Source organism: Notothenia rossii, assembly GCF_949606895.1.
Source record: "Notothenia rossii genome assembly, chromosome: 2".
NCBI lineage: Eukaryota > Metazoa > Chordata > Actinopteri > Perciformes > Nototheniidae > Notothenia > Notothenia rossii.
The window spans coordinates 14771956-14785964 of NC_136904.1; the positions used below are offsets into that span (position 1 = coordinate 14771956).

General features: G+C 38.9%; 1 protein-coding gene across 8 annotated transcripts in view; it reads left to right on the forward strand.

The window, feature by feature from the left end:
* Window positions 1-14009, forward strand: part of LOC307028392 (CUB and sushi domain-containing protein 1) — a 424819-nt gene that overhangs the window by 352753 nt on the left and 58057 nt on the right. For all 8 annotated transcript variants that reach the window (XR_013804983.1, XM_079663374.1, XM_079663368.1 and 5 more), the window contains 6 exons: window positions 1366-1482; window positions 2555-2764; window positions 5174-5362; window positions 5878-6055; window positions 12328-12473; window positions 13317-13397. Coding sequence is in view for 7 of the 8 variants with exons in the window: in XM_079663374.1 (XP_079519500.1) it covers window positions 1366-1482; window positions 2555-2764; window positions 5174-5362; window positions 5878-6055; window positions 12328-12473; window positions 13317-13397 (921 nt within the window). In the remaining variant the exon portion in view is untranslated. The remainder of the gene's footprint in view (window positions 1-1365; window positions 1483-2554; window positions 2765-5173; window positions 5363-5877; window positions 6056-12327; window positions 12474-13316; window positions 13398-14009) is intronic.

Genomic DNA, 14009 nt, shown 5'->3' on the forward strand with positions numbered 1-14009 from the left:
AATGATTTGGTATATTTAGTTATATATAACCTTGGAATCAGATGTGTGGAAGCAAGCAACTTCCTAAATGATATGATCAATATACCTGCTGGATACAAACATAATTTTGTAGCTTGCTATGTGAGCCAAGGCTTCCTTACTTCCTCAAAGGAGTTTAGGGACCTTGATCACATCGATGTTTGTGTTTGTTGAAAACTTGTAGCAGGTCTGGGAAGCCAATTCGAGTTAAACTCAACCTTGACATGTCAGGACTAACTAAACTCAGCCACATTCTCCTTCAGTATTTATTAAATCCAGCATTTCCTATTCTAGTCAGAGAGACTTGCGTCAACTAAATCATTTCTAAACCTGTCAACAGAAGGGTGAGTCATAATCAGAATCAGAATACCTTTATTAGTCCCACATAGGGGAAATGTGCATCGTTACAGCAGGAAAGAGCCACAGACAGCTTAATGTTACATATGTTTAAAAAAAAGTACTAAGTTATGATATAATAAAAAAATAAAAGTAAAGAAAAATACTTTTCAAAATACTAATCCTGTAACAGTTCTTAGGATTTAGCAGCCATGTATATATTACACAGTTATTAATGGCATATGTATATAATAATGTATATATTACACATATAGCACATATTGCACATAGTTGGATGGTATTTAACAGCAGCAAGTTACACAATTTACAAAATGTAAAAAACACGCATGACTGATCAACTCTGTTGAAGAAGTTATTCAAGTCGTTTGCTCACTGGCGGTCATAATGGGGAGCTATAATATCAAAAATGTATCTGTCTGTCTCTAACGGTTCTCAAGGATATACAGGTATTCAACACACATGGTACAAGCCCCTATACAATTTAGATTTTAGTTTTAAACATGATATCCTCTCTCTTTAAAATGTTATTTCATATACGCAAGTAGCACCAAATGAACTAACAAAATGTTTCTGTTATCTCCAAGTTTGTTTTACATGTATATTTGTATGCCACTAATGCATTATACTTGCTACAAAGGATTAATGTTCACTGTCTTTAACCTAAACTGAGAATGCAAGAAAAAAACGGAACATTATAAACTTTGCAAAGGTACAATACAAACAGCTGTATTGAATTGCATTAGATTGTAGAGGTATATCTTATTAAGTGGCCACTGAGTGTAAATGTCAATACAATAAATCCCCCTGTCCAACCGAAGGGTACTCAAATCCCAAAGGTTGCTGCTTGTTGCTGTAATTCCAAATATTCTTGTTTTTTAGCTCTGTAACCTTCTTCCTGTTAGAGTAGAGGGGATGAAGTGATGATCTCCACTTTACATTTCTCATGTGTTGCCTGTTTTAACAATGTGTTTGCTGGGCCTGTGTTGTCAGCTCGGTGCAGCGGGGTGTTGTCTGAGATGAGTGGTGTCATCCTCAGTCCGGGTTTCCCTGGTAACTATCCCGGCAACCTGGACTGCACCTGGCAAATCACCCTGCCAACTGGATATGGTAAGTATTATGGGATAAAGAGAATTCAGTACATCTCTTAGTTTATTTGGGAAAACAAATACTTTTTTCTAGCACCAAATCTGCAGCAGCAACATAATATTTATTGAAAGCTTTATAATGCTGTTTAATGAGCAGTGGCGAGCCGTGACTTTTTACCTAGGCCCTCTGACCCCCACCCCTTCCCTCAAAAAAAAAAGAAAAAAAGGAGTTATTACGCCACAGCGTATACTTCAGATGAATATCAAAACAACGGTCCGGGGTGCTAAACGCATCAATGAAAGCGACCGTCTACCACACAAAACAACACCTGTAAATAACCCAATTTGTGTTCTTTGAAATTATTGTTGCTATGGAAACAAGAAAAGCTTCACAGCGGGCGGAACTTGTCATAAAGTCCGCGATAATAAAACCCACCCATTTAGAGGGAAGATATGATTGGTCAATTTTACTGTAATTTGACATTACTCTTTCGTTCAGTCACTATAGCGGGCCCTCTGTGAATTCATAGCAGGACCACCAATCAGCTCCTATCTTCACCTCGCAGAGACAAGCTTCTTTCATTTAACCCTTCACATTCAAACAGAAACTGAATAGGCAGATTTGAAGGATTTATTTATTTGGAAATGTTATTTTAAATACAATTAAATCAAGTTATTATGGTAAAACTAATGACAAATATAACAAAAAATATATTTAAATATATATATATTTTTAAATGTTTTTAAATATTATTTTGTAGAATATCTTAGGGCCTAAGATATTCAGCGGCTCGCCACTGTTAATGAGTAAGTGATGATTTGAAAAGAAACCTTTTACGTATGTATTTTGGCATGGAATGGATTTGAGTGGAAAGGATATGACATACTTCTTTCATTAATGCTTATTATTATTAATGATCAAAGACTTGATTCTTGTCATTTCTATTGCTTTGGTAATCTTTGGTATCCTTGGGACTGATTGTGAAAATATGTACAAAATAAACTACGTTGCATTCATTAAAGATACATTTTACTGTTATTATCATATATATTTAATATGTTTTAGTCTAATACAATCTGTGTATGTATTCCAGGAGCACATATTCAGTTCCTAAACTTCTCTTCTGAAGACAACCACGACTTCCTTGAGGTCAGAGCTGGACCACAGCACAGCTCTGCTCTGATTGGACAGTTTACTGGCTCTCAGATCCCACCCCTTCTGCTGAGCACTACCCACCTGACGGTCATCCACTTCTACAGTGACCATTCAGAGAACAGACCGGGCTTTAAACTAACCTATCAGGGTGAGTTTACGTGTGATTTTTGAATGTTGTACCTAAGGCCACAAACCCTTAGGTGTCCCTGCAGGCGCTTCCAGTTGAAAGTGGCCCCTCAAGGGACTCAACCTGTGTTCATATTGAGCCAACGGTTGGGAACACAAGATGGTCCCTTGAATGATTTAGAAAAGAGAGATGGACTGCCTATGGTTTCTGAATAATCCTAGTCCCCACATAACAAAGCCTTCTCAACTCCAAGAATGAAGGCTTCAATGAAAAACGCATCGCTATTAGGTTTTGAGCTTTGATAAGTGGATGAGGCATGCTAAAGACTTAAAAAAAAGAACGTATAGCTTTCCTCTCATCATTAAAAGAGATGGATTGTTAGTAAGCCCTGTGAGGGACTGGCGTCTTGTCCAGCAGGCTTTGCTCGTAGCCCTAAGTGTTTCACTTCAAAGACACCAGAGATGCTCTGTGGGTCTATACGCCAGCATAAGTAGAGCAAGGCTTACTTACACATAGGCTAACCCACATAGTCTTTTTACCCTTTTTTCCTCCTAATTTGCAATGACAAAGTCCCCTAAAACGCCATCTCTTGTCACTGCTTACTTCCACTTTCGACTTTTGAAGCTTGTGGATATATTTTCCTTAAATAAAGTTGCACCAGATGCTTTTTTTCATCTAGCATCAACTATCCTGTCCTGTCATAATACAATGATTGGTTTTGTTGAATGAAAACATTGTGAGAGCTCTGACAGGGTGCATGATTTCGGCCCGCAGCACTCAATGACATAAGCTCAGGTTCTGTTTTAAAGGTCCAGGAGGTATATGGTTCAGTAGGCTGAATTGCAGTGTGCACATCCACAAAATCTCTGAGGGATAAGTGCCAAAAAATCAATAGAAAGTACCCTCATATTGATTTTTAGACCCATATGTCGCTAATAACATCTTAAGGGAGCTCTGATTCCAGTTTTAGTGTTTGGCACTCTGACATCGTACGTTCTTGATTGTAGTTTCACAGCCGCACATACTCCCCTATGACTTGGACAACTTTTGGCTTACATTTTCCACATTCTCTCCTCAGCCTCCAGTATCACTTTATCCTTTCCATCTCTTTCCCTTGATGCTGCTTTCACATGGGACCTCTACTGTACATCTGTCACTACTTACTTTTCTGTTCCTTCTGTATTTCCACTATGTCCAGCTCTTTTAGTCAATATTTGTATAGCGGTCGCCGGTCGGTATCTAAAAGTGGCAGGGGAACTCAGTTCTGGCGTTCTTAAGTGTCCTTTGTGGTGTCTCCAATCAGGACTTGGGATGGTTTAGCCCACAGGTGTTCCTGTACACATGCAGTTTCTTCCTGCATAAAGGTAGCCTGGCCGCAACTGTTAGTCAACTTTTTATTTTTGGTGATGCCCCTTGAAGTCTATATGCCTCAGACAGAAAACTTTTGAATGAAATTGATTGAAATTGTCATTTAGTGATTTGGCAAGCAGCCATATGGCGCATTTCCACTACAGAGCGGAGCTTGCTTTAAGCGTGCTGTGCCCGGCCCGTTTTTGGTTGCGTTTCCACTTAGCGTAGTTCCGGCTAGCGGGTACTATTTCACAGTTTTTCTGGCTCTCCAAAATCGAGGTTCTTTCCGGGCCAACAACCGGGCTGAGTATGCTAAACTAGAGAGAGAATCACTGGCAAGGGGGCTACAACTACAACAAAATGAACATATTTGACCGTGATTTCATTGTAATACACGTTTCAAAATGATGCCGAAGTAACAACATACTGATACCGGTTAGTAAAAACCATGAATTAATGCTTTGACAAGTCTGCAGACAGACGGCAGGCGAAAAACCTTTTAAAATGCGTGTTTTCTGAATGGAGATCGGCTAAGCTAACGCAGTATATGCTCCGACCGTCCACACTAATTGGTCATGTTGTGTCCACAACGGCCTACACAGACATAAATAAACCAGCATTCGCCATGATACAGACAGTCTTTGGTTTGTACTTGTTTAACTTTTGTCTAGTTTCTGAACAGATATGAGGAGCTGTGAGCTTGAGTGCTAACGGCTGATGCTGTTTTTCTGTGGTTCGCATTGAAGACGACGTCACGGCTCCGCCTACACTGCGTTACTATATTTACTGCCCCAGCTACTAAACTGTAATGGAAACGCAGCATAAAGTGAGCCAGTCCTAACAAGGCACTAACGAGGCCTAGCCATACCGAGCGAGGCAGAGTGAGGCCTTGTAGTGGAAATGCGCCATTAGTGAGCTGCTGTTTAAGGCTACAGGGTACAATGCTAATAAACACATTCACAAATACCTTTGGTAATCTCAGTTTAATTGAATCGTATAACCTTAAAAATCAAGTGTATCTGAAATGAAGTTTCCAATTATTTCCACTCTGAAAGTTATTTTCTTTATCTGTCTCTTTAGCCTACCAACTTCAAAACTGCCAGGACCCCTTTCCTTTCCTCAACGGTGACATCATCAACGGTGACTACAGCGCTGGTCAATCAGTAACTTTTCAGTGCTACCCCGGTTATGTTTTGATCGGACACCCTGTCCTAACGTGCCTGCACGGGACCAACCGGAAGTGGAACCACCCATTTCCACGCTGTGAGGGTAAGAAGAATAACCAATTAAATGTTTTATACTATTTGATTTGATGGGTGATAAGTATGTATCAAGATTACAATTAAGATACAAATGTACAATTGTCACATTAGCCAGTTTATGTTGTGTGGTTATCCATTGTTTCCCAGAACATCCCCATCCATCAGGTTAAATGGTAATTTAAAGTCTAGACATTTAGAAAATGTTGTTATCCTAATTGAGTTTTGGAGAATGTAATCTCATCTTTCATCAGTACCACAAGCGCTATAAAGCAGCAGTTAAGAAGAAAGTGAATATTCCTATGTCACTTAGATATTTTACTTATACATCAGTAGCACAATCATTGTTCTTATTAATAGCACCACTGCTGCTGCTTTTACTAACACTACTACAAATAATAATGATATATTCCACACTGTCTATAGTTAAAAGTTATTCTTTCCTCTCCATCGTTTCAGGACTAGCAGGTTAGACGAATGGGATAAATTTGCACATAGATAATCTCATAACTCTGCTTTTTACAGCTCCTTGCGGCTATAATGTCACAGCTGAAAACGGGACAATCTATTCACCTCAGTACCCCATTGAATACCCCAACTTTCAAGACTGCAGCTGGCTCATCACTGTTCCCCACGGACACGGAGTGTATATCAACTTTACCTTATTGCAGACGGAGCCTGTCACTGATTACATCGCTGTCTGGTAAGCCTGGGTACACTTGAACTTACACACACACACACACACACACACACACACACACACACACACACACACACACACACACACACACACTCACACTCACACTCACACTCACACTCACACTCACACTCACACTCACACTCACACTCACACTCACACTCACACTCAAATGCAAAAGCTTCTTTTCATTGTTGCCCTTTATCCTTGGCCCGATTTCATCACTGACAGCTAAGTCTTGAATTGACTTGCATCCTGCCTCCTCTCTGAACACCAATAAGAAGTTATATCAACTTTTGATTCTGTTTTTTTATTATCATTCTGTCCCTCTCTCTCTCACACACAAGGCAAGGCAAGGCAAGTTTATTTATATAGCACCTTTCAACACAAGGATAATAAAATAAACATTAAAAGAAAAAATACATGGATAAAAGTTACAGTGCAGTTTAAGATGTGAATAGTTCAATTAAAAGCAGCGGCAAAAAGAAAAATCTTTTGTCTGGATTTAAAAGTAGTCAGAGTTGCAGCGGACCTGCAGGTTTCTGGGAGTTTGTTCCAGATATTTGGAGCATAATAAACTAAACGCTGCTTCTCCGTGTTTAGTTCTGACTCTGGGGACAGAAAGCTGACCAGTCCCTGAAGACCTGAGGGATCTGGATGGTTCATAATTTAGCAGGAGGTCAGAAATGTATTTTGGGCCTAAAGCATTCAAAGCTTTATAAACCGGCAGCAGTATTTTGAAATCTATTCTTTGACACACAGGAAGCCAGTGTAACAGCTTCAGAACAGGAGTGATGTGATCCACTTTCTATAGTGAGGACTCGAGCAGCAGCGTTCTGAATTAGCTGCAGCTTTCTAATAGATTTTTTTAGTGAGACCTGCAAAGACACCATTACAGTAGTCCAGTCTAATGAAGATAAAAGCATGGACAAGTTTTTACAAATCCTGCAGTGACACTAGTCTTTTAATCCTATATATATTCTTTAGGTGATAGTAGGCTGATTTAGTAACTGTTTTAATGTGACTGTTGAAACTCAGATCAGAGTCCATGACTACACCAAGATTTCTGGCTTTATCTGTTGTTTTGAACAATGCAGGCTGAAGTTCAGCGCTAACTTTTATACGTTCTGCCTTGGCTCCAAAGACCATTACCTCAGTTTTATCTTTGTTAATTGGAGAAAGTTCTGAAACATCCAGTCATTGATTTGTTCAATGCACTTACTCAGTGTTTGAATTGGAGCATAGTCTCCTGGTGAAATTGTTACGTAAATGTGTGTGTCATCCGCATAGCTATGGTAACTTATTTTGTTGTTTTTCCTTATCTGAGCCAGTGGTAGCATGTAGATGTTAAAGAGAAGAGGCCCCAAGATGGAGCCTTGAGGAACCCCACATGTCATATCTGTCAACTCAGATGTGTATATACCTATAGAAACAAAGTGTTTCTGTCCTTTAAGTAGGATTCAAACCAATTTAGAACTGTTTCCGAAAGTCCCACCCAGTTTTCTAGTCGTTCGAGTAATATGTTGTGGTCAACAGTGTCAAACGCAGCACTGAGATCTAATAATACTAACACTGAAGTTCTGCCACTGTCTGTGTTTAAGTGGATGTCATTGAAGACCTTTACAAGAGCAGTCTCAGTGCTGTGGTTTGGACGAAAGCCTGACTGGAACACATTTATTTAAATGCAAGAAATTACTCAACTGTTGAAAAACAACTTTTTCAATGATTCTACCTAGAAATGGCAGGTTTGATATGGGCCTGTAATAGTTCATTACTGAAGCATCTAGATTATTATTTTTTAAGAGCGGTTTAATGACTGCAGTTTTCAGGGCCTGTGGAAAAATACCTGAGATACACATACAAACACACACTTCTGCTTTCTCTCACACACACTTTTATTAGTGGTAACCTTATTCTTGGCATTGATGGCATGTATTTCTTACCTGTACAAAGGAATTTACAGAGAAAACATCAGTCTCAATTGTTTATGATGTTATCATACAGCGACATACACAAAAACCCATACGGATCTGTGTATGGCCTGGTTTATGCACAGGGATCACGGTAACATACACTACTAATACATACACCCTTAATACTATGTGCTATGCATAGAATGAATCTCCTGCAGTAATAATGGGATTCACTGTGGAGGTCAGATTGTAACAGGGAGTGTGAGAGTAATGCATTTACAATGGGACCACTGACCAATTCGATCTAACTCGGCACCATGGCCATAGGCAGACCCAGAGAGGGCTTAGGAACTCTGGCAGTAATGATGAGATTCAGTGAGGAGTGGGAAATGTAATGAAAGGAGCTGGGTTCACATATCCAACGGGACTCGGATGGCTCTGACAAGTTTGGGTCAGTGCGAGAGACATTTCTCACTCAATAATTACAGTTTTTGAAAAATAATATAAAACAGTGAATCTATTACTAATACAATTAAGATCAAGTAGGATTTTGTAACTCACTGTCATCATCTGGTGGAGGTTGGTTTTAGGAAATACATATTTGAAGCCAGTCTATAATTGTCATGCTCCACAGTAAAGCTCTAGGGAGTGAGTAGTTGAAATGCAGGCAGTGGGAAAGTAATACATTTACACTCTGGGACTACTCGCTTTCAATCTTACCAGCTACCAGCGCTATGGATATAGCTATGGAGAGGCACAGCATCAAGTTATTTTGTAGTTGCAAATTGATTTTTGTGATTTATGTATTTTTGGCACATTACACAGGGAACAAAATCCTCGATTGTAGGGTACCAAAAGACATCTGTGATGTGAGATTAGTGCATAAATGATGGACTGTTGCACTGTTCAATCCTGCTTTATTTCCCAACACATGAATATATTTGCAAGTGACTGGGGGCCGACACTGAAGGAAAAGTGCTTTGCTCAGAGCCAGTGGGATAGCATCTACCTTCCTGGGCCTTAGACGGATTTAGAGTGAGTGATCTGAAGGTCCGCTGATACTGCATTACAGACATGTAAATAGAAGAGGAAACGGCAACGTCCAGAATAATCATAAAATATTTTAAAATGGATAGATGGATTCAGTCATTCATTCATTTTAAACTAATATATCATTCTCTAAGAAACTACAGAAATTCTCCAATAAAATATATTTGTTGTTATACTTGAAGGCAGATGTACTGTAGATATTGATTTCAGCGAAGTGGAAACACCCGGAATTGCTTTCCAGTTGTTGTCAGTCAGATCAAAGGCTGTTGCATCAGTGACTCTGCTCTGGACGCCTTCTTTTTTTTTTGACGGAGATGCATTGCTCATCTGAGCTTCGATAGATCTTCTATTCTATTTTTTTAATCCCTAATATCTTTTTCAGTGAGTCTTTGGCTTATTTTGACTTTGAGAATGTAATGTGCTTTTCATGTTGAAGGTTGTAGCAACATGAGAGGTACTGTACAGGACAACGGGTGTACACTGAGTCCATGTCATCATTAATGACACACAGAGTAAAGTGTTCATAGAAACATTGCCTTTGTTCCGGTTGAGTGTGTTCAATGCCATAATTATCAGCTGGCTTACAATCACCTCACACTCAAACAAGTCAATGAGGTTGTTTTCTTACTCATCTGAAGAGCCTACATTTTCACTTCTCTGATCACTCATTCTACCGCTGTCAGTAGTTATGCTGATTTCCTCCTCCGCCAGCCTCCTCGTGTTCTCGCTTCTCATTAATCAAACTTGTGATGAATTTTTTTTGCCTTTGTGAATCACAATGTCTTGTTTTTTCCATATCTCAGTGATGTGTATCTTCTGGTTTCTGCCCTGTATACCCCTGGGGTTTGTGTGACGGCAGCTGCATCCAGATGTCAGGGACTGAAGCCAAACTGTCTATGCTCTGCAACCAGCCGAAGTTTGGCTTCTTGCCTAATATCACTGGACCACTTCTAACAGTGGTCTATGGATCTAACACTAGAGCAACACATTAGTTCTCCTAAAATCATCTGTCTCCAAAGTCTGGTTTGACTAAATGTGTACATAGTATAAATGTACACACATACAAACTCAGAAAAAGACAATGTTTTATATCGGTGTACTTTCTTTTTCAGCATTATGAGTTCACTTTATTTTACAAATACTTTTTTTAGTTGGATCCACTTTTTTCTTCAAACCAGGACTCTGATAGGGTTGTGAAAAAAGTGCAGTGGTTTTACTGTAGGAGGGGGAAATGTGATTTGGTTGATGGTGAATCATGTCAGCCCCATCTCTCTTCTATCTGTTAATGTATTCTTTCCAATTCCAGCCTATTCCCAGCTGCAGTGGGCTCGCGTCAATCACCTGTAGGAGATAGACAGAATAGATAACTCTTAATAAATCAAACTTCCTTTAAACCCTTATTTCCAGAGGTAAGGCTTACTTAAAACATTTTCTTATCACGTATCAGCAGTGTTTGAGCTTCACAAACCAGCAACCTTTTAGCCTTACAAGCTTACATCTTATGGTTCGAAGGGACTCCGACTGACTCTATTAAATGGGTTTCATTGAACCTGATTCTTTCACTGAGGGAAAGGTCACTAACAAACTCTGGGAGCTAAGTCCAAGTCTTCTGTTTGTTTTCGTCCAATGTATTTACATTTTCAGAAACAAGTTCAAAAATATATAGTAATTACAACCCCCAAAAACACGTTATAATAAATGTTAAATGCATATGATGACTATATATTGGTTCTGTATATGTTCTCTAAGTAAACATAAATGACCCAAAAAGCACATTTTGATTCTCCAAATGAGCTCCAACACCTTCAGAAGGCCTTGAATTATTGAGGAGCCATGAGATCCCAGGCACTTCTCATGAATAAAATGTTAAAAATCCTTGTTTAATCCAATGGCATGTTCATTAAAAACCGAAAACTGGGCATTTAGAAAATGTAACCTTTCAGCAACATTCAATATTTAATGAGTTAAGTTAAGCCTTTAATCCACAGGCTTTGTTCAATGAACTTGTGTGAAATAGGTTAAAAAAAAGCAAAGATTTAGCTTTATACAATATTTGTTCTGCCCTTTAAAAAGCCAGGCGTGAGGCAGATAAATGTTTTATTTTATGAATAAAGGTTGCTTTTGGTCTGTCTTTCTCAGTGTTATTACTTTTAATCAGTGAAAGCAAATGCAAGATTAACATTTCCTAAAAGGTTCAGACTGATCCAAATCCCTGCCTTTAGTGCTGTGGCAGACAACCAGTCAGCGGTTTGTTTATTCAGTATGATTTTAATTACCTAATCAATTTAGCCATTTAGGATTTTCATCACTATTATGGATTTTCATTATAAAGAATCCACTCAGACACTTTTGGAGATAATCATGGATTTGTGATAAAATATTTTTTCTGGTGATGTGGGGTTAAATGTTGCCGGCAGATCAATGAGACAATCCATATATTTCTGCTCAGAGTAGAAGAGAAAATAAAAAATGTTGCAAACTCAACTAATGGAGGTTGAGCCTGGGTAGATACAGTGCACCAGTGTTCCATATTTACCCTCACGTTGCCTTTTAGTTTCATTAAATTCATATTGCCACCCTCATATTCCCATGAGTAAGATGTTACTCAGACTATGGCTGGTAATCCCCTGCAATACCCCAATACCTCTTTGAATCTTTTTAGTTTAAGGGCTTTGCTTGCAATGTAGAAAAGGATTTGTGGAACAAAAGTAAATCAGAGAAACAGTTATCTTTTTTTATTACGCATAGTTGTCTTTCTGCCAGCTGTTACATGACTTTTGGTTTCTCTCCGTCCATCCAACTATGTGCAATATGTGCTATATGTGCAATATATGTATGCCGTTAATAACTGTGTAATTTATACCTGGCTGCTAAATCCTTAGAAACGTTACAAGGTGTGTTTTTTTGTATTTTGTAAATTGTGTAACTTTATGCTGTTAAATACCATCAAACTATGTGCAATATGTGCTATATGTGCAATATATACATTATTATATACATATGCCATTAATAACTGTGTAATATACCTGGCTGCTAAATCCTAAGAACTGTTGGAGGATTTGTATTTTGAAAAGTTTTTTTACTTTTATTTTTGTTATTATATTTTTTATTATATCATAACTTTTTACTTTTTTTAACATATGTAACATTAAGCTGTCTGTGGCTCTTTCCTGCTGTAACGATGCACATTTCCCCTCTGTGGGACTAACAAAGGTATTCTGATTATGATCCGTCTTCTGCAATTATTCCAGTGTTTCCTGCTTCCAGTTTAACCATCGTCTGTCGTCTGTGTTCCTCTCTCCGTGTCTTCATCAGGGACGGCCCAGAGACGTCTAGTCCTCAGCTGGGAGTCTTCAGCGGCAACACAGCATTGGAGTCAGCCTACAGTACCAGCCCGATGGTCCTGATCCGCTTCCACTCTGACTTTTCCACTGGAGGGTTCTTCATTCTCAACTACCATGGTACAGATACAAACACACACACACACACACACACACACACACACACACACACACACACACACACACACACACACACACACACACACACACACACACACACACACACACACACACACACACACACACACACACACACACACCTGTAGTATAAGCATGCTCATATGTAAGCTGTGTACAGTGTACAGCTTATACTGCACAAACAGTTAGACACATACGGTATATACAAATAGTTATAGGGACAGACAAACCACATTCGTACACTGCCAAATCATGGCACAGCATCATAATGCACAAGAGTGTTTGAGTGCCATCTGCGTCCCTGAATACCAAAGGGTCTCCTATCAAAGCTTCAATCTAAAACACATGTATCAAGTCTTCTAGTGTCATTTCCATAACCAGTGAAGAGCTATAACAGACGATTCAGACAGTAAAAAAAACAAAAAGAGTTAGTGTAGCTACTTTTCTTTTTCCACTCTAGCAATGCTTTCATCATATCTCCCCTAGTGTTCATTATTTGTAAAAATATAGTTAGTGTCTGAAAAGGTCAATGTCATGTTTTTCAGTGATTAACAGGTGTGTACCCTTTATTGCAATGAGACAGCCTATTGGATAAAGGCTGCAGCCACACCACTTGTGTCTCAGGGTTGTGCAATGTGCATCTCGCTAATCAACCACTTCAATTTGAGTTTCCTAAGGTTCAAATATGTTTTTGTTTATGGACTTGTGAATCATTGTGAACGGATCACCCACTCTTGAAATGACCTTCTTTCTTTTATTGTTTTTTTTTCAATAGAAATCTAAGGTACCTTGTTTAAACGTTTTTCTCTCTCTCTTTCTCGCCAGCCTACCGTCTGAAGAAATGTCCTGCTCCACCTGTTGTGGAGAACTCAGAGGTGATCTACGAAGATGAAGACTTCCAGATTGGTAATTCATAATAATAAGATCTTAATTGAATGAAAGTGATGTTGCACCAACTAGTCTACATACAGGGTTCCCGCGGGATCTTAAAAAGTCTTAAATTTGAGTTGGCCTAACCTGCAGGAACCCTGTACATAACTTCAGCAAACTAAAAAAACCCACCTGGGTTACTTCTTGACCTTCGCTGTTTAATTCAACTTGTTTTTTTATTACCTTTTTTGGGGGGGGGGCATCATACTGTAACATCAAAATGACCCTCACCTGACAGGTCTGACATACTGCTTGGTTTTTGTGGGGTCGTTATGCTGTATACTTATGGGCTAAATTACTCTTTACATGCATATTCAACGTGAAAATGCTACTGTTAATTATATTTTGCTTTGTTAGTGAAGCTGAGCCCTCGCTCCAAATAAAATCCACGCAGTGTAAAACTGTGTGAGCATGTTGTCAGTATCTTTGACACAGACAGAAACACAAGAGCGAGGAATTCACAAAAGGAAATTAAGTTATGCAAAATTCTTCATTAATATCTATGTCAGTTGCATCTCTTCACTGCCAGTACAGAGATTGGGGTGTGTCTGGTGCCTCTTAGCATAAACAGTGACAAACAACTGGCTC